This window comes from Belonocnema kinseyi, chromosome 7 (assembly GCF_010883055.1).
Source record: "Belonocnema kinseyi isolate 2016_QV_RU_SX_M_011 chromosome 7, B_treatae_v1, whole genome shotgun sequence".
Taxonomy (NCBI): domain Eukaryota; kingdom Metazoa; phylum Arthropoda; class Insecta; order Hymenoptera; family Cynipidae; genus Belonocnema; species Belonocnema kinseyi.
In genome coordinates this window covers 87,814,923-87,842,048 of record NC_046663.1, presented here as the reverse complement: position 1 = coordinate 87,842,048, position 27,126 = coordinate 87,814,923, and the positions used below count along the sequence as shown (strand labels likewise).

Here is a 27,126-nt window from a genome sequence, read left to right as displayed (position 1 = left end):
ATTTTTTTAAATTATTAAGTAAATTCATTTAAAATTAATAAAATAAAACTAATTTAATTTTAAATTATTTTTTATTTTAAAAAAAATAATAATTTACTAACGCATTTTTTTGCCTTGACTTGAATTTTGAACAAAATACTTAACTTTTTATCCAAAAACGTAAATTGTATACAAGGAAAGACGAATGATCAATAAATGACATAAATTCTCATCTAAATAGTTTGAACAACAGATGTCTTTTTAGTTTGAGACGAATTTTCAATAAAATGCATATTTCTTTAAGCAAGTAGTTGAATTTTCATTCAAGAAGGTTAATTTTCTACCAGAAAATACGAATTTATATCAAAATGCATAATTGTTTTAGCCGAAGATGTGTTAAAACAGAAGTAGCACCTTTTTAATTTTCTGACAGCATTTTTATTTTCCCTAGCTACTCAGAGAAAAATAAAATTGAATTAAAGTCATAAATTACATTTAATATAAAGTGTGCTATATAATTTTTTGGGGATATAGAATTTAACGAAAATCTTACAATAATTAAAAAAAAATTATTTAATAAAAACATGGACCATTCTCACATGACACTTTCTTCTATTCTTTATTTTCATTGATATGTAATTTAATGCGTGAAAAATTTTATCACACTAATTTGACACTATTTTTTTCAAAATTGTTTCACTATTTATATAATATCTTTAAATTGGAATATAAAGTTGAATAAAAATAATTCTGCATTTATAAAAGTATTTTCTCTGTATATGACTATTTTGTTGATAATTCGTATTTAACACTATTTTACTTCTGGTTGAACATGATCGGTTTTAGTCGAAAATTCAAGTATCTAGTTGAAAAATCATTTATTTTTTGAAAATTAATTTTTGTTGTTGTAGAAAATTAATCTTCTTGGCCGAAAATTTATATTTTTGTTTGAAAATACAAAAGTTTTTTTGCAATTTTTTGCTTTCTCTTGTCTGAAAAATCTGTATTAGTTGAAAATTCAACTCATCTTAAAAATTTGTCTCTTAGTTGAAAATTTCGTTACGTCGTTACGTCGTTTTTCATCTCTGCCTTTCCGATAATCTGGAAATTATTTATGAAATAAACTTTTTTGATTGCCTGCAAACAAGGTTGAAGGAAAAATATTTCTTATTCTAGGAAAAAAACCGGGGGAATCTAACACTGAAAAAATCGATACTATTTCCTAAGCGCTATGCAAATTAATTACATTTTGCTAAATTAAAACTTTTTTGAATTAACCTATAAAAAAAGTGTTTGGGGACGTCCATTAGCAGGTTCGCTATCATTTCTAAATTTTTAAGACAAAATATTTATTATTCTAGAAAAAAAGCCGGAGGAACCTAAAACTGGTAAATTCGAACATTTTCTAAGTATCACATACCCTTAATGGAAAATTTAATTATTCTATTTCAAAATTTATTATTTTATCTGAAAATTCATATTTTTGGTTGAAAATGTTACCTTCCAGTTGAAGATTCATAATTTTAGTTGTAAATTCATCAGCTTGGTTAAAAAAAATTTTTCTGCATATCGATCTTTAATGTTTAAAAATTTACCTTTTTGATCGAACATTCAATTATTTCAATTACATTTTCATCATTTTAGTTGAAAATCAATCTTTTATGTTTATAAATCACTATTTTAGTTGATGATTCATCATTTAGTCAAAAATTCATCAGCCTGGTTAAAAACAAATTTTGTTTACTAAACATTTTTTATTTTGCATGTTCCATTTTTGGATAAAACTTGCTCTTATCTAATTAAATGTATTAAATTATAATAATTATTATTATTATCATTATTATAGAATGTATTGTGTTGGAAAATCACTTTTTTGATCAAAATTAATTTTCTTTATTAAAAATTCACCTTTTTGGTTAAAAATAAAATTATTTGGTGGGAAATTGAAATATTTTTTTAAAAAATCGTCGACTTTGGTTTAAAATTCATCTAGTCCAGTTGAAGATTCATCATTTTAGTTGAAAATGTATTGCTTTGGTTAGAAATTTCTTTGTTTTTTTGGTGGAAAATTAATTTGTTTAAACTGATCATTTAACTATTCCATTTTTGGCTGAAAACTTATCTAACTTATATAACTTTTTTGTTAATTTTTTAACTGAAAATTTAGCTATTCCATTTTTTTTATTAAAAATTCAACTTTTTTTAATTCAACTATTTCATTGAAAATCCATGTATTTTGTTGAAAATCGTCTTTTTGCTAGAAAACTAATCTTCTTGTTTGAAAATTCATCTTTTTGGTTGAAAATTAGAGTAAAACAGTTAAATATTAATATTTTTGGTTGAAAATGCACCTTTTTGGTTGAAAATAAAGCTACTTTTACTTTTTTTACTACTTTTTAGTTTAAAAATTCATCTATCCCAGTTTGAGAATGATTAATTTAGTTAAAAAATAATCAATTCGTGTGAAAATTTCTTTGCTTTTTTAGTGGAAAATTAATTTTTTTAACTGAATATTGAACCATTCCATTTTTTGTTGAAAACTCATCTTTTCTAGATTAAAATTTAACTATTTGGTTGAAAATTGATATTTTTTAGTTTGAAAATTTAATTATTTCGTTGAGAATTCATGTATTTTGTTGAGAAATTATCTTCTATGGTAGAAAATTGAATTACTTATTTAAAAATTCATCTACCTTGTTGAAAACGCAACAATTTTACTTAAAAAGTTAAGGTTTTGACGCAGTTTAAATTGAATTTAATATAGTAGCCACATTAATTTCACCTAAATATGCACTGAATTATAAGTATAAGAAGAGCAAATAAAAATTTCATTGAGTTATTATTCAAATTCATGAACTTTAGAGACAAATTCAATAAATAAATATTTAAGTTTTTAGTATTATTTAACTTTTTAATAATCAATGGTACTAATATATTTAAGAAAATCTTATAATAAAATTTTTCCAACCTTTCTAAAAGCTAAATTAAATATATTAATATAATCCCTTGAGACCTGAAAAAAAAAATATTTATAATAAAGATTGTTTTAAAAAATGAAAAATATTTGAACGGCTCCGTAGTTTAAATAGTTATACCTGGAAAGAAACTGGAATTGTCAGGGAATTTTTTACCAGAATTTGAGTAGACATCCTGACAAAGTTTTTAGAAACCTGAAACGTTTGTAGATACTAAAAATCTGCTTTTTAGATTGTAATTGAAAATCAATTCATTCTTTCAGGTTGAAGATTGGTGTTTTCCTGGTTGCTTGCCACAAGAGAAACGAGATTCAGAAACAAAAGGAAAGGTAGTTTTGGTCTCCGGTCTCGAACTTGCAAACGTACCAGAAAATTTGGAACTTAATTTATTGGTAGAATGGCTTTGCGGAATGATTGGTGATGAAACTACTCAAAAGGAAGATGCTTCCATTGTCAGGGTTATTATTGCCGGTATTTAGTGTTTGAAATCAATTTTTTAAACTGAAAATTCTATTTTTCTGGTTTTGGTTGCAAATTAATCGGTTTTAGTTGAAAATTCATGTATTTTGTTAAAATGTTCTTTTTTCTTGAATTCCATCGTTTTTTATTAAAAATTTTAATCTTTGTTGGTTGAAATATCAACTAATACCTTTTTCAGAATTCATCATTTTTTGATGAAGGTTTCATTATTTGGATACTTTTTTGTGAAAAATTAATTTTTTGTTAAAGATTCATCAGTTTAATTAAAAATTCATCTACTTATTTGGAAAATGAGATATTTAGTTGAAAATTCGTTTTTTTTTTTGTTGGCTGAAAATTAATTTTTTCACTGCAAATTGAACTATTTCAGTTGCAACTTTAATTATTTTGTAGAAAACAAAATTTACTGGAAATATTTTTAACTATTAAATATTTGATTCAAAAATATATCCTTTTTTTTGAAAATTTTAACTTTTTTGTTATACATTAATGTTCTGCGCTGAAAATTAATCTTTTTTCTGGAAATTTAATGGTTCTAGTTAAAGGCTCATCATTTTGGTTGAAAATTCATGTTTTTGGTTTCAAAATTTAACTTTTCATTCCATTTTTTGTTGAAACTTGATATTTTTTAGTTTTAAATTTAATTATTTGGTTAAAATTTTGTCTTTTTGTATTTGATAGTGCAAATATTTAGTTGAAAATTCATGTATTTTGTTGCAAAATCGTCTTGTTTAAAATCCATCTATTCTATATGAAGATTCATAATTTTAGTTGGAAATTCATTAGTTCGGTTGAAAATTATATATTTGGTTGAAAACTAGTATTTTTAGTTGAAAATTCAATTTTTTTTGTTAAAAATTCATATATTTAAAAAAATGGTCTTGATATAAATTAATCATCCTATTTAAAAATTCATTTTTTTGCTTGAAAATTTAAGTATTTCATTTAAATATGCATAATTTTAGTTGAAAATTCATCTTTTTGTTTAAAAATAAAACTACGTGGTTAAAAGTTAAATTAAGTTTATTTTAAAAATAAATCTGTTTTTTTTTGTGTGGAAAATTAATTTGTTTAACTGAAAACTTAACTATTCTATTTTTGATTGAAAACTGATCTTTTTTATTTAAAAATTCATCTGTTTCTTTGAAGATTGATCTTTTTCTGTTGAAAGCTCAATTGTTTGATTGAGAATTAATTAATTTTTTGAAATCATTTTTGGTACGTAGAATATTAATATTTTTGTATTACAAATTCATCTAGTTGATTAAAAATTCATCTATCTTTTTGAAAATCCAAATTTCGACTTAATACGTTAGGAATTTGAAGCGGTTTAAATTGAATTTAGTACTCACATTATTTTACCTAAATAAGCTCTGAATTTTCATGAACTTTTTTTGTAACAAACTCGTGAAAAATTATACATGGAAAAACTTGCGATACCTGGAAAATACCTGAAATTGGCAGGGAATTTTTTTTCAGGATTTGAGTAGACACCTTGTTTGAATTTTTTGTTGTAATGCTTTATCAGGAAACAGTATTAAAGGAAATTCGGACACACACGCAAATATGGGACTTCTGGGTGGAAAAGCTCTCGATGTTGCTGCCGCAAAGGAAATCGCAATTGGTACGAAAAGAATGGACGATTTGCTTAAAGATTTAGCACAAGTTTGCTGTGTAACTGTAATGCCTGGCCAACACGATATCGCGACATTCATGCTGCCTCAGAAACCTTTGCATCCGTGCATGTTTCCTGAGTCACGAAGGTATAAATCTCGCTTTTATTTTTTAAATTAATCTTTTTTTTCTATATCCAACCAACTTTTATTTCCTGGTTTCCAAAAATTGTCACGGTCGATGAAATTACAAAATTCGAACACTTAGAGCTGAAAATTTTTCATTTAAATTAATCAAAACAGGACTGCAAATTAAAACACTTAAAGGGGAACTCTTGAATTTTAATCTTTTCAAATTGAAGCTTAACAACTTTTTAATTCAAATATTCATTAATTGAAATTGGAATAATTGGAAGTGTTTTGCCACCTTTCAATTGAACAATTCTAAATTAAATACCGTTAAACTGCAGAATTAAAATTTACGTTATTATTTTTAATTCTCTAAATTGAAGAATGAATCAATAAATGAAATAAGTGTTCTAAATTATATCATTTAAGGCAGTTTCAAGTAAGAAACATAAAAAGTTGCATGATTTTAAATTTGGTTTGAAACTGAACGCTTTTTGAGTAAAAAGATATTTTTTTCTTTAATTTCAGGTCTTTTCAAATAAGTAATTGTTCAATTGTTTTTTATACATTAAAAATATTCAACACTTTCATTTAAAACTTACAACAATTTAAAAATAAAATAATTAACATTGTAGCGTTCAAAGTTTAAATCTAGCAATTCGAGATTCAATTCAGTTAAACATAGCTAAATATTAAAAAATTGTTATCTTTTAAATTAAAAAATGTTTTTTTTTAATTAGAATTTTTCAAATGGAATGGGTTACTACTCTGATGTTTTAGACTGAAACAATAGTTTAGTAAGATTTAGAAGTTAAGTTCATGAAACTAGAGAACTTGATTTCGACTTTCGGGATATTTAAATTTTGATAATAAACGTTATCGGCCATTTTTTTCTTTAAATTTGTAATTTTAGAAATCTTAATTTTCCGGTAATTTTATATTTTGGTAATTATATTTTCAAAATTTTCTTGTAAAATAAATTATTTTTCAATTTAAAATACTCAAGCTACAGTCCAATTAAAATTAATTTCAAATTAATAATTAACACTAAAATTATTAAAAATCATTAATTAATTTATATTTGCAGTTGATCAAATAAAAACTGTTTTCCAACAAATTTACAATTTTGAACGCTTTAAAATTTTTAATGGTTTAAGTTTTCAAAAATACATTTTAAAATTATTTGAATTAAACAAGAAAAATAAAATATTTATTTTCATATTTAGAAAATAAGAAAGAAACTTTTTCTAAGAAATTGTACAGTTCTACAAGTTTTCTAAACCAAATCTCTTGAAATTCATTAGAATCTTAAAATTACTAAAAGTTCTTCAAATCATTTGAAATAAAATTTAATTTATAATTTGAGTTTCCATGAATATAAATTTAAATTATTCATTGAATTTCTCTTGAATTCCTGCTACAAAATTTAACTATTAACATTTTAAATAAAACCCTGAGGGATAAAACAATTTAATTTTTTTAATTTTTACATTTTTAAATAAAAGATACTAATTTTTTGTCTCAAAGAAAAGCTTGGGTTTCTTCATTTAAGAATAAGTAAGAGAAAGAGTTTTGTTTCGAAAAATCTTTATATTAATTAAATATTATGTGAAATGTGTGCGTAAAAAAAATTAACACCTGATAAAAACAGACATTAAATTTTCTCGACTGATAAAAACTGGTAATTCTCGTTTTTATCTTGATTTTACCGAACAATTTCATGGGCTTTTGCTACTTTTTAAGCATTCTATAATAATTTCAACTTTCACAGAATTTAAAAAAGTTTAAATTAGGATCGTAAATTTAAAACGTTTAAAATTATTTTCTTTAATTTTGCAGAAAATATTATGCTCATTCATATAATTGCAAATTAGTTAAAATTACGTTTACCACAATTTCAAATCATGAAATTTAAGTGTTTCGATTTGAGAATCGTTTAGCTTTTCTTCCACACTTAAATATTGTTCAATTTTAAGTAGTTAAGTTTTTAAAATCCGTGCATAATTTTTTTTTAAATTACAATATAAAATTGAATTAAAATGATTCTTAATTTCTAAAATTAGCTTTATGTTACTGTATTCAGCTATTTTGTTGAAAAGCCTTGTTTTTTGTTTGAAATTAATTTTTTTAACTGAAAATTGATGTATGTCAGTTGAATGTTTCATCATTTTGTAAAAAATACAAATCTTTGATTCGACATTACTTTTTTTTAACTAAAACTTTAACTATTCAATTTGGGGCTGAAAATTCTATTATTGCAATTAAAGTTTCATCATTTTAGTTGAAATTTAATATTTTTACCATAAAATGAAACTATTCCGATGGAAATTAAACTATCTGAAATTGATACCTTAGTAAATAGACAATTTCGGTAATTTTAAGTGGTTACAACCTCAGAGTTCTGAATTTTCATGAACAATGTTAAATTAAAAATTTTTTCCTTTTATAGGTTTTAATTTTGCAACTCAAATTGAATTGGTTAAGTTTTGGAAATGATTATTAGCAATTTAAGAGTTAGTAATTTTTAAGCTATTTATATTTACCTCAAATAATTGAAATTTTAAAACGTTTGAGTGTGAGAGAGTTTTACTATCACAAGTTTTGGTGATTAGATATTTTTTTAGTTTGAAATTTTGGGGAGTAGAAATTTTTTCATTTGTAACGTTTCCAACTTAAAATTACTATTTATTTCGAAAGGTTTTTTTTTAAATAATTCATTTTTCATTTTAGAAAAAGTGTTCAAATCAGTTTTAATGATAACATGTAATTTTATTATGTAATGACAATTGAAAATTCTAGAATTTTAGAAGCTTTGCCTTTGAAATGTTCAATTTAGTTTTCCATATTAAATTGTCAAATTTTAATCGCTTTGTACTCAAATTTTTCAAATTTAAAATTTTTCAATCGTTAATTATTAAGTTTTGAAGGCTTTTAATTATAAAAATACAATTCCAATTCCTCTAAATTGTAAATGACCCAATTTCCAAAATCTGAATATTAAAATATTCCCTTTTTAACGATTTGATATTGTGATGTTTTCGATATTTTAATCTAAAATCGTGCTGGGTTCTTAATCCTCCAAATCAAATTAAAATGGTTTAATTTTTATCGCTTCGACTTAGAAATTATAAAATTCAACTTCTTTTTATAAGTAAATTGTCAAAAATCGTTCGTTCATATTTTTTTTTATTTCAGACGCTCGCAATTCTAAATTATTATTTCTTCAAAAATATTTAAAAATTTATATTAAAAAATTGGTTTAATAATAAATTTGTAATTGTTAATTTTCATGTTAGTCAATGAAAATTCAGAGAGAAACGCCCGATTTCCGCGCGCGCATTGATTGCTAGTGTGCAATAAAACATATCTATTTATTTTCCTTTATTAGACATAAAAATGTCCTTATCCGGGAGAAGAAAATTAAAAAATAGCGGTGGCCATCCTCGTTATTTAAATTTAAAATCAAGGATATTAAATGCAGACAATCCTACGTTATCATAGTTAATTTCTGAAATGTTAACTTTGTTTAAATTCAGCAAAAATTGTTTTGGCTTTAAAGTTTTATTTAAATCTTAAATAATATAGCTTGAAATTAATCAAATTTAAAGAAGTTAAATTAATTATAATAGATAATTCAGTAAATTAAAAACAAAAACGGTCATTACTTGCGGTAGCAAGACTGTTATAGAACTTGAGCCTGTCCGATTTGACACCCTGTGGATTTTTCTAATTTTGAGAAAAAATGGTTTAGTTTTCATTTTAAAAGAATAATTTTTAAGTTGGAATGGAAGCTTCTATAATGTGTCCCCTAAGGGTTTAACATTTTTCTTACACCTACCTTCTTTCTCTATTTCTTTACACACCCTCCAAACACGTACTTGGTGGTGGAAGGGGGACCTACAGTTTAAGGTGGGTTCCGAACCACCAAGAGCAACAGCCTTAAGTACTCAGAGAAAACCTTTTTCTCTAGAGGTACCGGTCCCACGACTCTCCGGAGATGAACTTGCTAGGCTAGTGTGTTCACCGCATGGGCCACCGAGACTTTTCCAGAGTGCGAGGCGGGAATCGAACCCATCGTCCCACTAATAATTTTAAGTTTTGATGATTAAAAAATGTGGGGTAAAAGAATCTAGAAGACACTTTCAGACAATATTTGTAATTTTTCAGGATTTGCAAATTTCTTAGATAAGCTGAATTTTCTCAGCGTGTCAAGAGAATTAAAAAAATTTCTTAAAATTCATAGGAAACTTTTAAATGATTATTTTTTAAGGAATTTCGAGATAAAATAAACAAAGGTCACAAAATATTTTGAATTACTTTCTAAAATGATTTCACGAAAATGAGTGACATTTTTTCAGATTCCCAGGAAAAATTAAAATAACTTTTCATTCGAAAAATTAATTTAAAGAGAGTATTTAAAAAGATTTCAAAAATTGTCAAAGAAAAATCTCAAAGATTTTAAGGCAATTTTTAAAATTTTGTAGAATAAATAAAAAATGTAGGAAAATTTTAAATAATTTCTAGAGATTAGAAGGCTTAGAAAAGGTCTGACAAAATAAAAAACAAAGAATTTTCGTTATAATCGTGTGAAAGTTTTAAATAATTTTTTATTTTGATAAATAAACTTTAAGACAAAATTAAAAAAAGGTTTTTAAACATATCAAACGATTTCCTAAAGTTTAGAAAAAGCAAAATGTTACAAATTACAAATTTAGAAGATTTCAAGATATTTTTTTTTTTAATTTTGAGAAAAATACTAGTCAGTCAAAAATATTTTCAGGAATTCAAGACGTTTTAAATAGATTAGAAATATTTGAAAACTGGGAAACATTTTCAAAAATTTATCAAATATTTCTTGATTCCTTCCCAACTTCTAAAAGTCCTACATATCTTTAAAAAAATACTCGAATTTTTCATAATATTTGGTGAAATACTATGACATAAAAAATGCCTTGAAAATCTTCTAGATTTTTTTTACATGTCTGAAATATTCAAATACATTTTTTTTAATTTTCTCAAAAATCTTATGAAAATTATATTTATATAACTATGAAAATAAATTTATAACACTTATTTACTTGTTCTCAATCCTCAGAACTTGATTTCAACATGGATTTTGTTATAAAACTTCGAAAAATAATTTTGGATGAATTTGAGCGTTGCCAAAGGTAAAAAATATTCCTAAAACCTCTTTCTTAAGAGTGACTATACAAATGTTAAAATATTTTAGCTGCATAGAATGTCTATTTGATTTTTAAAATATTGCATTTAAAAGATCGTTATTTAATTGTAATAGAAAACAATATTATATGATTTATCATATTCTTTGTTTGTAATATATACATATAATGATTATATTTATTATATAGTAGCATTATATTGTAAAACATTATAAAAAAATTAGTTCATCATTATATTTAAAAGTGTTTGAGTATCCGGAACTAATACAAAATAACGAAAAAATGAATAACAAATGAACAAATTAGCAACAACGAAAAATGCCGAAAATATAAGTGAACTAGTTATAATTTGATCGAATATTTAAATAATTAAATTTTTTAATTACCATAAATATTTCTATTACTAAAATTTAAAATTGCCGAAAAAAATTAATAAATTGTTAATGAATGATTAATTAAATTGTTTGCCTTATTTATAATGTCATACATTGCTCATAAGTTAATAATTAACTATGTTCCACGTTGGTGAATCTTTGTTTTGGATATTTTTAAATTCAGGATTTTATTTTTTGTCAATTAAAAATCTTGTCGTTATTTGAAATTTGAGAAATTTTATAATTCGGTAATATTTTTTTTCTTTTTTCATTCATTTGTGTATTCGTTATTTATTTTTTATAACTTCTAAATATCCATTCAATTTTTGTTTGAATTATGTAAATTATGCCGCATTTTCCTATTTTTGATTAAATAATAATTTTTATTATAATTAAAGAGTTTTACATATTAATTTTGTAATTTTTATGTATTTTCCCATGAAAAAATTTTCTACATTGGGAATTACAGTGGAAGCACCCCCCCTGATAAAAATGCATATCATTCTGATTATGCCCTGTATTTCTCAGATATAATTCTGTAAAAGGAGCGACAAATCCTTGGATGGGAAGACTCGGAAATCGCCTCATTTCTGGAACGAGCGGTCAACCAATCGACGATTTAATTAAAGTCAGCGGGGCAAATAATCATTCCCCAATGGAATGGCTCGAAAAAACTCTTGACTGGCGACACTTTTGTCCAACTGCTCCAGATACTTTGCCTTGTTATCCTTATCACGAAAAGGATTTGTTTATTATGAAAGACTGTCCAGATATTTATTTCGCTGGAAATATGAACAAGTTCGAGACTAAATTATGGAAAGGTTTGCCTCCAATTTGATTAAAAAAGTGATTTCTAATATTCTACGGTGTATCTATAATAATTATTTAATATTTCATTCTTTTTAGGAGACGATGGGCAGGTTGTAAGACTGATCTGCGTTCCACGATTCTCCACGACGAAAACGGTCGTTCTTGTGGATTTGAAAACTTTAGAAACTCAGACTGTATCATTTGGTACGGGTTAACTTTTAGTTATTTTTATATCCATAGTTTTTAATGTGTATTAAATATTTTTTATCGAATACCAACTGCCATTTATTTCCTAAAATAAAATTTGATCAATGTTAATATAAGGCTTTTTTTGTTCGATTGAAATCGATAAATATTTAGAATACTTTGAACGCTTTTGCAAAGCAGTAAATACATTTTTAGATTCTGAATTTCGAGAAAAAAAAAATCAATATAAAAAGTGAGATCACATCGACAATCGACAATCGACAATAAAAAAATTACGAAATTATACTTGGTGAATTCGTTTTCTGCTTTATTCAGGACTTTTTTTGTTAAATATAGTATCACAGAACGTTGAAGGTAACATGCTTCAAACATTACAATTTTACAACTTTGGTAAAATCGTGTACTATTAATGAAACCGACGAACATATTTCTCGTGTGGATACGTCTCTTACAATCACTTTGAATAATTTCGTTCTCTTGTTCGTATAGTGTTGCAAACGATAACATCCCTCAACAAATTCAGTGGAATTCGCGACAGACTATCAAACTCGCAATTACAAAAATCCTCTTGGGGCTATTTTTTTACAGACTTATCGCGTACAATAATTTTCAACAATTATATGTTTTGCGTGTAATTTTGTTATGTACTACACATTTTTTTTTAGATTTTTTAATCACCTTGTGTTAATACTGTCGAGAATGAAAACTTAATAAAATATAATATTTAGAAGAAATTATCAACGAGAATAGCTTGACAATGTAGTTTCATTGATAATAAAAAAACTGCCAGTACGCAGTAACGGCGTATCGCGCAATACATAAAATTTACATGGACACCTTGTAAAATTGATAAAACAAGAGAATCTGTAGATCAGATAACTTACACTTACAGTCTACACTTAGAGTGTTACGTACGTACATGTGAAGCGCAATGAAACAAAGGATCTCAATTAACCCTCCTGATTACTGATTCTTTAAAAAAAATTACTTACCGCGCCAAAGGCGATGTACATTGTACAATTAAAGAATAAACAATTTAAAAAAGTGAAGAGAAAAAAGTAACAGAAAAATTTCAATTGGCACTTTTATTTTAAGTAGTGAATTGTCTAAAATATAAATACATGTTTTTTTTTTGTACAAAAAATGGGGTGAGATTCTAGCGCTCGAAGAAGAATAGGTGCTTTTTTGACACTCCTTAACGGCGAGAGAAGCGAACTGTTTCTTTTTTTTTCTATAATGGTAAGTAAAAGTGTACCGCTCATCTACCTTTAATGCTTTGGCCAAATTAGTTACACGCAAATGAGGTTCCCATTAATATAAGAAGCAGAATGAAGATATAAAATTTATATTTATAATACACTTTACAGATTCGCAACCATTAACATAAGGTGCATGTCAGTTGACCGACAAGTATATTTAACAATTGACAGGTAACATCCGCGTACAGTAACGATCTTGCGAATATACTGCAATTGAAAGGGATTTTTTCCTATCTTTTAGCTGTAGGACGTATCCTTTCCTTTTCAGTGTCCCTGTCGTCTGCTACCGTCCACTCGGGATCATTTGGATCCTCCCCCTCTACTTCGCAATACGCTGATTCCGTCGAATCAGACTCGGGCGATTCAAGTTCCATTTCCTAAAGAAACAAAATTAATTTTTTTTATTACCATATTTAACATCCAGGAGCTATTTTTATTTAATTACGGAACTTTCTTCGAAATTTTCTTAAATCCGTAATTTACTTCTTATTTTTGTTTCACAATTCAAATCTGAGGATCTTAAGGGTCTAAAAATCACTTAAACTAGAGCGTATTACAAAAAAGTAAAAAACACCCCCCTAAAGTATCATACAAAAAAAATCATTCTGTCTCCATATCGTAGATATAGCTAAAAATCTCAAAAAACGAAGCACTTCAAATTTAAACAGCACATTTTTTTAAAATTTAAATTATTAATCAAAATAGTTCAAAGCAAGACGATTTATACCTCTATAGCGATAATTCCGTTAACACATTTTGTACCCACCCTAAATGATTTAGAAATTTCAAAAAATTGAAATAAGTCGACTTTTTCGCTATTTTTTAGAGTCCCGGTAAATTTCTCAACCATTTGACCATATAAAGTGTGATATACATTAAAGTGAATTTATTTGCAATATGTTGCAACAATGATATATAAGGAATGTTGACATTAAAATAATTGTTATTAACTTTGAATTACAAGAAAATATTTTTAAGTATATATTGGCTCTTTATTTTACATTAAAATTAATTTTATAGGTGTTAATTTTTTTGTCTACTGGTCTGAATCAATATTAATTAAAATATTGAGCAATTTTTTTCACAATCTTAAGATTATCAATATTTTTATTAATATTGATTCAAACCATTAGACTAAAAAAAAATTAACACCTATAAAATTAATAACTAACTTCCGTGGTCAAGAAATCTAAAATCAATAATATAGCAAATACATTCCCATTAACGATATATCACATATTTACATGGTCAAATGGTCGAGAAATTTACTGGGACTCGCAAGCAAATATCGAAAAAGTCGACTTATTTAGATTTTTCAAAAGTTTAAAGTCATTTAGGGAGGATAAAAAATATTTGAACGGAATTATCGCTATACATGTATAAATCGGCTTGCTTTAAACTATTTTTATCATTAATTCAAATCTATACAAAAAAATTTTCCTTTTCAAATTTGAAGAAGTGCTTCGTTTTTTGAGATTTTTAGCTATATCTACGATGCGGAGACAGAAGGAATTTTTTATATGAAACTTTAGAGGAGTATTTTTGACTGACAAAAGAAACTTTTAATTTCTATTAGAACTTCGCGGCAACAACTTTTTGTTTTTTTCGATACATCCTACATATAAGATTAAAAAATCGAATTTTTTGTTAAATGATTTTGAATTTGTGATCATTCCAACATTTATAAACATTGTCAAATTAGGGTGATCGGGACAATGATTGGTCACTTGAGGAATTTTGTCAATTTAAAAATTGGTAGAAAATATTATTCAGCGTTAAAAGTAAATTATTTATATTTAAAAAAATTAACAATAATATGCAGGGATCACTATAATTAATACTTAAAATGTAAATTTAAAACTACACTCTTCAGTGGAGCAAAGTAAAAATGCCTAACTTAATTAAATCGTTTGAGCTTAGAGATAGCAATTTATGGGCCGACACCCAAAACAAGTAGAAAATTTTTGTTTAAAAGCCGGTTAATGTCTTCTGTTCTTTTTAAATTGCAATTTCAAAATTGTTAAATTCAAAATAAAAATTGCTTTAAGATTTTTTGTATATATACACAAGCATGTTTTTTGTATTGATTCGAACCTGAAATTTTTTCTTCAGTTTGAACCGAAGAAAAACATGTTATTCTTTTTTATTAATTGGAAACGTTTTTTGTGTTGTGTTTATAACGTTCAAAAATTGCAGAACAAAATTAAATCTCAAAAATCTTAAATCACAAAAAAAGGTTTTTTTTTGACGAAAAAGCAAAATTATAAAATGTTTCTTTGGTTCAAGCTGAATAAATTTCAGGTTCGACATATACAACTCTTTAAATGTTTGCATATGACTCAGTGCAAAAAAAACCTCTTTTTGTACATTTTCAAAACAATTGTTATTTTGTAATTTTTTTTTTTATTTTGTAACTTTTTGCTTTTGTTCACTAGTGAAAGCTTTAAATAAACAAAATTCAACATAATTTTTGAACCAATAAGAAATATTTTAAATTTTAAATCCTTATATTTTACTGATTAAATTTTGTGTTCACTTTTGTCGAAACCAACCCAAAAAAATTTTTCCTTGTCCCCTTTAGTTCGAATATTTTCCTTTTACCCTTCTTCACTGTATAATAATAATAAAATTAATATATTTTTAAAATATTGCGTGCAATTCTAAAAATATAGTTCATTGCGTAGAAAACAAATATTTATATGGGGTATGAAAAACCTTATTCGTTAAGTAATAACATTTAGCTTTTAATTGTATTTTAATTTTACAAGGAAAAAAAATATTTAAAAATATGCAACTAATAATTACAATATTTACTCTCATAAAAATAAAATTTAAACTTAATTGCATGTTCAATCGATTAAGTACATACCTTAAGGTAGTCGTGCAAAAAAAACAGATCTTTCAAAAAATATATTTTCTATATGATATTTTTAATAAAAATAATATTACTAACGAAGCAATTTCAAATAAAAAAACAAAAAATTGTAATGCAAATGTGATAAGGGTAAGAAAAAATATTGATTATAACCATTTTTTTCAATTGAATTTTTTCTTGTTATTGCTCCTTATCAAATTTTGTTTAAATGTTAGAATTATAATAAATTATGACTGATGTTTTGCAAGAAAATATTCTCTACAACTCTACTTCTTTCAACTTTCAAAGTTGAAAGTTTTTCGTCTGAAATCGTTCAAACAGTTTATTATCAGAAAGAAATTAACAAATAACTTTAGTTTATTAATAAGTTGTTATTGGATCACGGATCCAATATGGCGAACATTTTGAATTCTGAAAATCCGATTTTAATTCAGCGACCCCAAAATCCTAAGTACCATCAATTTGATCAAAGTTCCAACTATTTTAATAATTCATGCCCGCCATATTGGTTTCACCATTTTTAATTTAAAAAATCTAAGATTTCCAAATAATAATAATTCCCAAATCCAGATCTGAAACCAGCGACCCCAAAAACAATGTTAATCTGAATTCTTTTAAATAGAAATCTTTGAATCGTAATAATTTAAAAAAGAGAAATTTAAACTTTGTAGAGGTTTAAAATTTATTTGTTTCATTTTCTTGAATTTTTAATATGCAAGTGAAATTTTTAATTTTTATGTATAAGTAAGAATTGAACAATCATTGATTTCAAACAAATTAACATTAAAACAATTTAATATTTCTAATTTAAAGTGTTTAGGTTTATTTTGATTTTAATGCGATTGGAAATTTCCAAGAAAAAATAATACAAATTATTTTACTAAAGTTATTGTCAAGTTTTGGTTATTAAATTATATTGATTTCTCAGATTTTGATTAGCTGATATATACATCGACGACGTTAAATTCGTCACACGCTTTTAAAATTAAACCGCATAATTGAATAATAATAATAATTTTACGGAAAAAATGTCGATTTAACTTTATGACCATATATATCCCAAATCTGCCCAAGTATTCTAGACATTTTCCCATATTCTTTAAGGTGCACAAAATTCCTGACACCCTGTTTTTGGTAGTTTCAAATGAAATTACTTTCGTCATTTCTAACCGTTATATATATTTTCTGTATAAAAATCGTAATCCACTTAAAAATTGGAATGTCAGCCAAATAAAATTATTACTTAACTACATACAAATTGAATTTGAAACTTGTAAATTGGAAGCATCAAAAATTCAAATACGAGTTTTACAGTACAAATGAAATGTGAGCAGTGAAAAAAAGATAGCTACATATTCTGAAGTATCGTAGAAATTATTCCTTGTATTTTTAGTTTTAAGTAAATAATTATATTTGAAAATCAAAATCTTTTAAATATAAATCATTTCATAAAAGTTAAGTAGCCAGAATGTTTATCAATGTCAATTACGTAAAACCAACGTTTTTGTGTAATCTACTTTTTAATCAACTTCGACCGGACCGTTTGAGAAGAAATCCAGGTTTTGAAAATGTAAATTTCTGGCTGTTGTTGAAAACTTAGCTAGACATAAAAAAAGTAAAGAGAGAAAAATTGTTGTTTTTTTTCGGTTTTATATACTACCAGTCAAAATTATGCACCCACTTACGAAAATCAGATTAAAAACAGGCTTCTCTTAAAAAATGTAATCAACAGAGAAAAATTTAGTTAAGATTATTTTAAACATTAGGAAACTTATTAAATTCTGCGTCGACTGTGAAAAATATTTTTCGTTTTTCACCAATGTTGGATACTCAACTTCCACTGCCTGCATGATTTAGGGAAGTGAATTAAAAAAATGTAAACATCGCTAAATTTAAGTCTGAAATCTGTTTTTTAAAATGAAACCAATAACCTAATTAAACATGTAATGGTTCTCGAATTATCATAAAAAATGTGGAAGAGATTCCAAGATATTGTTTAACTTTTGTCTATTTATATCCTGTTTTTCATGTAATTTCCTACTTGTGAAATTACAAGTACAAAAGTCAGGTGGAAAATCTCTAAACTATAATACAGTCACTGACATACGTAACTGGAACGTAACTCGCGAGTGGGGGAATGCTCAACTCTGATTGGACCAGACTCCCATGGAGGGGGATTTCGAAAATCGACAAGGGCGGGGATGCCGCAACTATAAAAGAATGGACAATTCGAAAAATGAGCATTAATCACTATTCACTCAACCGGTTTATCTTTCAAGATGCACGGAAAAATAAAAAAGCAGTATAAGAAGATTGAGTTCTCGCCGCTCTACGTGAAGAAGTCCAGCTCTCTCGAGGCGCACGGAAAATGGCTAAAGATGATTGGTAAAAAATTGCGACAATCTGTCCAAACACAAAAAGATTATCGGATGCAGATACTCTTGACCGCATCTTGGAAGAAGGCGAAGATGCAGCTTAATCAAGAGGCTTCTTTCAAGAAGAAGGAAAAAAAGAAGAGGAAGAAGACTGCCAGAAGGCAAGCAGTCTAGGAACTTCGTAGAGAGAAGCGTGAATGACAAATGGCCCTTCTCAGGGCCAAAAGATATTTTTAACGTTGGAATCATTTCGTTCATATAAAGACATTTTTATGTTTGCATTATTTCTTGTTGTTGCAACGCACTGTTTGGAGGCATCTCGAATTTCAACAATAAATCGAAATTAAGTAGCCTGATACATCTTTGTCTCACCAGTTGGCGTATTCGGCATGTGGTTAAAGTGCCTACGATACAAGAAAAAGCTTCGCTCACAAATGCATAAACAAGACCTCCGAGTGCAAGTTTTACTCCAGACAACACGTTCTAGAGTGAAGTTAGAAAGCAAACTCTGATAACTTTACGCAAAATGCATTTCAACCAATTGGTTTGTGCAGCAGGAACACGAAAGGAAAGAAGCTTGAAATACGGCATATGTGAATCTTGGTATACACTTCGTTCATTCAAGAAACTGTGTTTTAATTTATTGTTTTCCGTGATTCTGATTAGATTTTGTATTCGAAATAGTTAAATCCCGATTTTAAAGCTGCAATAAACGGCCCTTTTCAGGGCCAACAAATATTTCTTACGTTGGAATCATTTTGTTAATATAACAATATGTTCATTTTCATCTCCAATTTCGTTTGCTCTTTTGCGCCTAAAATTAAGCAGTCTCGAATATTTGTTATTTTACTATTACTAAATTTCGGATAATTACTTGCTTGATTTTAAAAATTAATTTTTAACTATTTATTAAATAAAATTTTACTATCAGTAAATAATTCTAGTATGAAAATCAATAGATACTCACGTCATCCACTTTATCTTCTTCCCTCGAGCATACGGAAGCCGAAGGAGTTTGCCAGTGTCCCTCTGGCATGGCTTCCAACATTTTATCATAAACCTCCTCTGATAGTGGAAACGTTCTCGGATCGTATGGTGGAATCTAAATTCAAATTTATAACTTTAAAATACACTTTAAGTAAATTTATTGATATGGAGAAACAGTGTTTTCGCTGGAATCGAGAGGGAGAAAGACAGAACATGGTTTAAAAAGTATCGTGTCCCCAAAGATTTTTAAACATTATTTTCCTAAGTTCACATCTTTCCTAAAATTTCCAGGCTCTATTGCATCTTAAATTACAGGAGAAATATTGAGCATTTTTCTTTTTACATTTATAAAAGATACCATTTTCTGATTAGAAACTGTAAAATTTAAATATTTCTGCCAATTAGAAAATTTCTTTTAATTGGATATACTTACGTTGCAAAAAACCCATTTAAGGCAATATAAAAAAGTCCGAAAAAACATCAAATTCATTAAATAAACAACTTTTATTTTTTAAATCCTTCGTAGTCACAAATTATTCTTCTTCTAAAAATGACTTCATTGATAATTATTATAAAAAACTACAAAATCCATAATAATCCTTTTAACTATTAAAAAACGGTTAAAATAAGTAGAAATATTTTGAAATTACTTAAATATAAATTAAATTTATTAATTGTGTGTCTCTAAAAAAAACGTAAAATAAAATACATGCGTGCGGTAAGATATGTCTGAAAAAACTTTTACTTTCGTAATTGTAATATTTTCACGGATGCCAATATTTTTGACGTATCCGGAGTATACTGCTGCCAAAAAATATTTGCAGTCATATATTATTAGATTTTAAATAGTTATATTTAAATCATGAATTAAAAATTGTCCAAATTTGTAAAATTTACCATTAATAATCCAGGTTTGTTCATAAAAAAAATTGTTTAATTTCACACGCTTCTCAAAACTTTTCAAACAAAACCCCAAAAGGATAAAACAATATTAAATGAGAAATTGTTTAAATTTTTCAATTTTACATTCAAAAAATTTTTTTTTTAATTTCACCTGGGTTTTAAAGAAAAGTTTAGGGTTCTTAATTTAAGAAAAAGTAAGGGAAAAAAGTTTGTTTACATTTTTATGAATCTTTACACTAATTAAATATTATATGGAATGTATAAGAAAAAATATTTAACTACTAAAAACTGCCCTCAAATTTGCCGAACTGTTAAAAGCTGGTTGTTGGTAGGTGTTATTGAAAATTATTCAATCGAAAAGTTTCATGGGGTTAATTCTCGGATATATATTTAATATCTACATACTGAAAACTTCAATTAAACTGATTAATCGATTACAGAAAATTATTTTTGCTGCTTTTTGAACATTTTGAAAAACCTACAACTTTTGTAATTTTCATCGAGTTTAAAAATATAAGCATTTTTTAATTATGTTGGCGAATATATTATGTTTATTCACATAATAAAATTACGCGTTTACAATTTAAAATCATAAAATTAAAATATTTCAGTTGTATTTTTTAAAATATAACATAATAACTGTTATTCAAATTTAAACTAAAGAATCCTCAATGTAAATAGAGAGAACATCGTACTTTATTATAGATAATTTAAACATATTTATATAGATTTAACGAAAAAACGATTTTACCTTTAAAGTTTCATGTCAATTTTGAATAATTTGGTTTGAAATTAGTCAAATAAAAAAATAGTGTAACAGATAATTCTGTAAGTTATGAAAAAAAGGCACTACTCGCGGAAGCATATTCTAGATTTGAATAGAATAATTTTGTAGATATAAAATGAAACAAAGGGGAAGTTTTACGGAAATATGTGAAAAAAAAAGGAAAACGCAGAGGAATAGTGAACCCTGCAAATGAATATTTCTTATATTATTATACAAAATAAATACCTCTTTCTCTTTTTCTTCTTCGACGACAGGCGCTATAGTCTCTTTATCCTTCTCCTTTTCTCGGTCTTCTCTTGGCAACCTGAGTGACGAAATCGTTCGTCGCCGTAGGACGTGTTGCAAAGGAGGAGGTCGACTTGAATCCATTTGCTGATGCTCCAAATCTTGAACATTCGATGGCGTTGCAGGTGGTGATGTAATGGGGGACGTGGTATCGCCGCCAAAATCACTTGCGTGAGGAGACATTGGATCTGTAGAGAAATGCTTATATTTCAAAAAGACTATCAAATTTATTTCAAACAATTGAAAGAGGAAAATTAAAATTGATCCTACTCTCTGGTAAGTAAAACGCAAAAGCTAAATTTTAAATCATGTAATTAAAAACATTTGAAATACGTTCATCATAATATTTTGTTTGAATAATACCTGGTGTGTTAGCACCGCTATCTGCTCTGCTATCAGTTCGTCGACTGTGTCGAATTCTAGACTGATTTGGTGTGTTAGCAAATGTCATAAAGCGCTTATATTCTTCTTTCTCGCTTCTTCCATGTCTCAAAGCAATCGATTCATCCGACATGTCTTCGAACTAAGAAAGAAAATGTTAGCCATCGAATGAGGTCAATCTAGGATTACAAAATTATCCACAAAAAATACTTCGGTACTCAAAGAGAGAATTTTTTTTCTAATATGATTTTCTGTCATTGCATTGAAAAGGGGTTGGTTTAACGAAGAATTCCCGATGAGAATTATAAAATATAGAATTTTACTTACATCGCTATCTTGACTAGGCCTGTGCATGACACCATTCTTCACATCAACTTTATCAACTTTCACAGGGTCATCGCACAGCCTCCATCTGCAAAGAAAAATAATCATTTAGTAACATTTAAAAAAATTGACAACAAAGGTGAATTATAAAATTGAAAATAGATCAATTTTAAGTTTTATGATTATTATAACAACTCACTTTGGTGTTAAAATCTCTTTGTATTGTAACTTTTCCAGTCTTGTAGAAGCGGCAACGCTATAAGGTATGACGATATTGTCGATGTCGTAAGAATTCTGTCTCAAACGACTAAAATCAAAACAAAAACATATTTATTAATTAAATAATAATATTTAATAAGATTCTAAACTTTAACATTCAAATTTGCGATGGTTACAAACTGAGAGTGGCCGTTTTAATCAAAGAAAAAAATTCTCGGTCCTTTCCCGGTTCGCAGAAAATTTTCACGGTCAATGAAATTTAAACAAATCGAACTCTAAATCCAAAAATTTGTTAAAAATAAAGTTGAAAAGTATTTTTAATTAAAAAATTGCTGTATTAAAATAAGCTCAATAATATGCTCAAAAAAATGCAATGCACTTAAACTACCAAACAATTTTTTAAAAACTTTTATCAATTGTAGAGTTCAAAGATTCAAATTCAGTCCCAAAAATACAAATCCACGTTATCATTTTCAATGCCCTAAACTCAAGAATCAATCAATGAATTTCAAAATATTCAAAATTATATTATTTTAATTAATTTTGAGATAGAAACATTAAAAATTGAACGATTACATTTTTTTTATAAACGGAACACTTCCTAAATTAAAAGTTTAATTATTTGTAATAGTTTCAAAAATTTGAAGCGTCTACTCTTACATGTTTTGTTTTACATTTTGTCAAATTTTAAATTATATTTAAAAATTTTTTCGGAACTTCTAAACATTTTTCAAAATTACCCGAATTTTTCATAATTTATTTGGTTTATTTTGTATAAGTTTGTAAATCTTTCTCAATTCTTTTACATTTTCTCTTAAAATTAATTTTTCAAAATAAAAAATCATTTTCAATTTTCCTAAGAAACATTTTTAGTTCTTCTGAAACCTTTCAAAATTCTTAAAAAGCTTCAAAATTTCTTGTTCGAAATCTGCCAAAATCTATGTTTTATTTCAAATTAGGCCGTGTAATATTGGCACCGTGATTTTAAATGAAGACAAATATTTCTAAATATTAAGTCATTCTTCTTTTTCTTAATTAAAAAATTCCAATTTTAATGGTTTAAAAATGGAATATTTGAGACTTAAATAATATTTGAAATGGAATAAAAGCCTTTAATTATGAATATATTATTTTGGAGTTATTTTAAAATTAAAAATAGGTTATAAAGTCTCAATTAGGCGGTTTTATTTGTTTAACTAATAAGACTTTTCAATTGAATTAGTTCAATTTTTAACTTTAAAATCAGGAAATTCTAAAATTGTTAACTGATTCCGAATTGTCTTGGAAAATCAATTATTCACTTTCTAAATCGCAGAGTTCAATTTAAAAAATTAATAATTAGTTTATATTAAACAGTTGATCGAATAAAAATGTTTTAAACCAAAATCTTCGATTTCAAACGATGTAATTTGTAATTGTTCAAGTCGTTAAAACTGCATTTTTAAATTCTTTAGATTAAAATGCAAGCTTATAAATTAAAATCTAAAATGGAAAATTGGTGAAGTGGAAGATTTTCGAATTACGCATTCTATACTGAATGATATCATAAGCATATAATATAATGTTTAATTTTATGTATTGGAATGAATTTTTATATTGAACAAAATACAATGTTTTTGTATTTTATAGTGTCAAGTAAAAACCAATAAAATTATATTACAATTGTTTCAGACCTTTTTTTTTACACATAAGACGAAAAATATAATAAAATTTCGATATCTTAATTACATACGCAGATTTTGATAACATGACAGTTTCCATTTTTTTTAAATATACTTTTGGTTAACTATTTTTGATATTTCAATTGGTAAATAATGGTTAGATATAACTTTTTATGTCTTTAGCAATATCGATTAATTAATTATTAATTATTGAAGAGTGATAAATTAATATTTATAATTTTCTAATAATAACTTCAATCAATAATCAATCGCAATAGAAATTTAAAAATTTCTTAATTTTTTGTTCGAAATTTTATAATCTACATTTTGCTTAATTTTTTTTTTAATTTTCACAAGTTATAAATTATTTTTGAATCTTTTAAAAACTTCTAACTATTTCTTAAACTTACTTCAATTTTTTCCTGAATTTTGTGATCTTGCAAAATTGAAAATTTTTTGCTCTAAAACTTAGAATTTTTTATTGAAATCGTAGGAAATCCTTTAAAATCTTTTCCAATCTTCTCTTAGAATTTGTTTTAAAAACTAAATAATCGTATGAATTTTTTTCACGAATCTTAAGAATTTTTTTTATATTCTCTTGAAGTCTCAAAATTTTAAATCGCTTGTGAATTTTGTTTCAAAATCGTCGAAAATCCACAATTTCTTCAAATTTGTTTGCAATATTTCCAAATTTATTATTATTTTATGAAAAATGCGAATTTAAAAAAAAAACAGTTGAATCTTAAAAAAAAAGGGTTTTCAACCATTTTGGAAGAAATAATTAAATTTTCAACCAAAGAGATGAATTTTTAACGAAATAGTTTAATTTGTAACTAAACAATTAACTCTTTAACTACAACAAAAATCATCGTCGACCAAGCAATGGATTTTTCTACCAAAAAGAGAACAAAAAATGTATTTATGACAAATTACAGTTAAATTCAACCAAAAAAGACAAATCTTCAACAATACAGTTGAATCCTCAACCAAACAATTGCATTTTTAACCGAAGCCTGACATTTCTACAAAGAGAAGAATTTTCAAACAACTTTTAAACTGAATCAGATTATTTCAAAAATATTGAACTCTTTCAAAATAAAAAAAAATGGCTTTAATAACTTACAGATTTTTTGCGAAATTCTTAGAATTATAATGTTTACAGGAATCTTAAGAATTTTTTCTCTCTTAAAACCTTTCAAAATTCTTAAAAAGCATCGCAGTTTTTTTTCGAAATCTCCAACAACTTACATTTTCTTTATTTAAAAAAATGTTATTTGTTCATCTTTTTAATGTATCTGCACCTACTCAATATCTTTCCAAATGATTCCAAATTTTTCAATTTTTTTTGTATTTTCGCATAAATTTATAAACTTTCTAAATATCTTTCTAAATTATGTTATTTTTTCTAAAATTAGAAAAATCTGTCTAATTAGAAGAAGGATTCCCTTAATGATATTTTCGGAAATATTTTGAATAAAAAATAATTAAAAATTTCTCCAGGAAATCTTAAGATAATCTTTTTATTCCGTTTAAATCTATAAAAATTCACATTTTCCCAAACTTAAAATGTGATTCCCGTTTTGAATTTGTATTCATGATTGGAATCAGAGCAAGCCTGGTTTATTATCAAAATATAAATAACATTTAAACTATTTAAAGGATTTGAGAATTTTTTTACTAAGCATTAACGAAATTCCCGATCAAGGAAAATGTTATTTCAAATTGGAATTTTCGATTTTATTGTAAAAAAAAAAAAAATTGCAAACTAAAATGAAAGACTAACCCGTGAGAAGTGGATGTTTTTTCTTTGACTGGAGGAATTCGCTCCGAAGAGGCTGCAGTGTGCTGCAAGGGAGAATGCACTGGCGATGAATGTTTACTGGAACTCGATAGTGCGCTAACTTCCTCGTCATCTTCCACTGGCGGCGGCAACTTTGGAACTCTCTTTCTAATACCATGAACACCTCTGTCGTGGATAAGTCTACTTCTCTTTCCTTTCAGTACTTTTTTCTTAATTTCTGAAACGATGTCTACAATGCGAATTCAAATCTCTATCGCTTCTAATACTACCTTAGAATTATTTTCTAAATAATACAAAAATAAATAAATAAACTGAAATTTTCAAGATTTTCTAACTATAATCAATTCTGAGAATCTCTGTACCTAATTCCTAATTGTAATAAAACAGAAACTAAATAAAATAATACACTTACTTGAGGTCACAATACTCGAAGAAGATTTCTTCAATCGTGATGTATATTTTGTTCTGTGTTCGGCCATTTTTTTACTCCTCTTTTCACCAGTCTCCTTATCCTTCATTCTCGACATTCGAACATTTCCTCTTAACATTTTTTGCTGCCAATCAACCGACTTCATGATGGCCTCCAAATGTGTACCTTGCAGGACATCTGACAAAATAAAAAATTGAATTAAATTAATATTGGTAATTCAATAAATAAGAGATCAAAAGAGTGCATTTTCATTAGGTTAACAAATTCTCGTAATTGTTTGAGCAGACAATTAAAAGAAGCTGCTTTATATAATTTGAATGTAAGGATGCAGAATTAAATTCTATCAAAACTTGGTTGACGATCCAAATCAGAGTTAAATTATTAAGAAAAACATTGAGAAAAATAATCTTACTATTATCGTAATCACATTCTTCAAAATATTAGCTCATTTAATCCAAATTGTTTACTCTGTAAACAATTTTACTTTACAATAGTTTAGTTTGTTTTTTTAGGAAAGCTTGAATACAAATAAATTAATCCTCCTACAATCAGAGATTTTGACAGTAGCATGTATGTATATGTAATAAAATCACGTTTACAAAACGTTTAAAATTTAAAAGCATGTTTTATTTTTTAAGTTTTAATTTGACTCTTGAATTTTAATTCTCTACACAACTTATAAAGTTCTTAAATTAAAAATCCCTTAAAATATTTTAAAAATATGAAATAAAATTAACCAAATAACTTCGCAGTACCTAAAATAAAAAATCTCGTTTTAACTACCACTTCGAAAGAATTTTTAAATAATTCTAGCAAAAACTAGATTATAAAAAAAAACACATTTTTAGAGGTCAGGAATTTTTTGTGGGGATAAATTTGGCACGTTTAGGCCAAAGAATCTTTCAGTGTGATCATAAAAAATATTTTACTTCGTTTGGATCCAGAAGCCTCACGGAATCAAAAACGAATTACCAATTCATTGCCGAATCCTAAAATCGTAAAAAAAACTGTTTAATGTGAACACTTTTTAGTACTGTTTCCTGAATTTATTCGTTATCGGGGATTTTATATGTCCCGCAATTCTTAAGACAT

General features: G+C 26.1%; 2 protein-coding genes across 2 annotated transcripts in view; one reads left to right on the top strand and one right to left on the bottom strand.

Annotated features, from left to right (window-relative positions):
- LOC117176225 (DNA polymerase delta small subunit) overlaps positions 1–12,032 on the top strand; it is a 20,381-nt gene extending 8,349 nt beyond the window's left edge. Inside the window, exons 3-6 of the mRNA XM_033366363.1 lie at positions 3,218–3,425; positions 4,963–5,197; positions 11,259–11,551; positions 11,637–12,032. Of these exons, the coding sequence (XP_033222254.1) occupies positions 3,218–3,425; positions 4,963–5,197; positions 11,259–11,551; positions 11,637–11,755 (855 nt within the window). The 3' untranslated portion in view covers positions 11,756–12,032. The remainder of the gene's footprint in view (positions 1–3,217; positions 3,426–4,962; positions 5,198–11,258; positions 11,552–11,636) is intronic.
- The window catches only part of LOC117176551 (KAT8 regulatory NSL complex subunit 1), a 47,317-nt gene continuing 32,221 nt past the window's right edge, over positions 12,031–27,126 (bottom strand). The window contains exons 5-12 of the mRNA XM_033366804.1: positions 26,017–26,211; positions 25,587–25,833; positions 22,123–22,230; positions 21,927–22,011; positions 21,582–21,741; positions 21,159–21,406; positions 19,224–19,358; positions 12,031–13,383 (exon numbers count right to left, since the gene is read on the bottom strand). Of these exons, the coding sequence (XP_033222695.1) occupies positions 13,237–13,383; positions 19,224–19,358; positions 21,159–21,406; positions 21,582–21,741; positions 21,927–22,011; positions 22,123–22,230; positions 25,587–25,833; positions 26,017–26,211 (1,325 nt within the window). The 3' untranslated portion in view covers positions 12,031–13,236. The remainder of the gene's footprint in view (positions 13,384–19,223; positions 19,359–21,158; positions 21,407–21,581; positions 21,742–21,926; positions 22,012–22,122; positions 22,231–25,586; positions 25,834–26,016; positions 26,212–27,126) is intronic.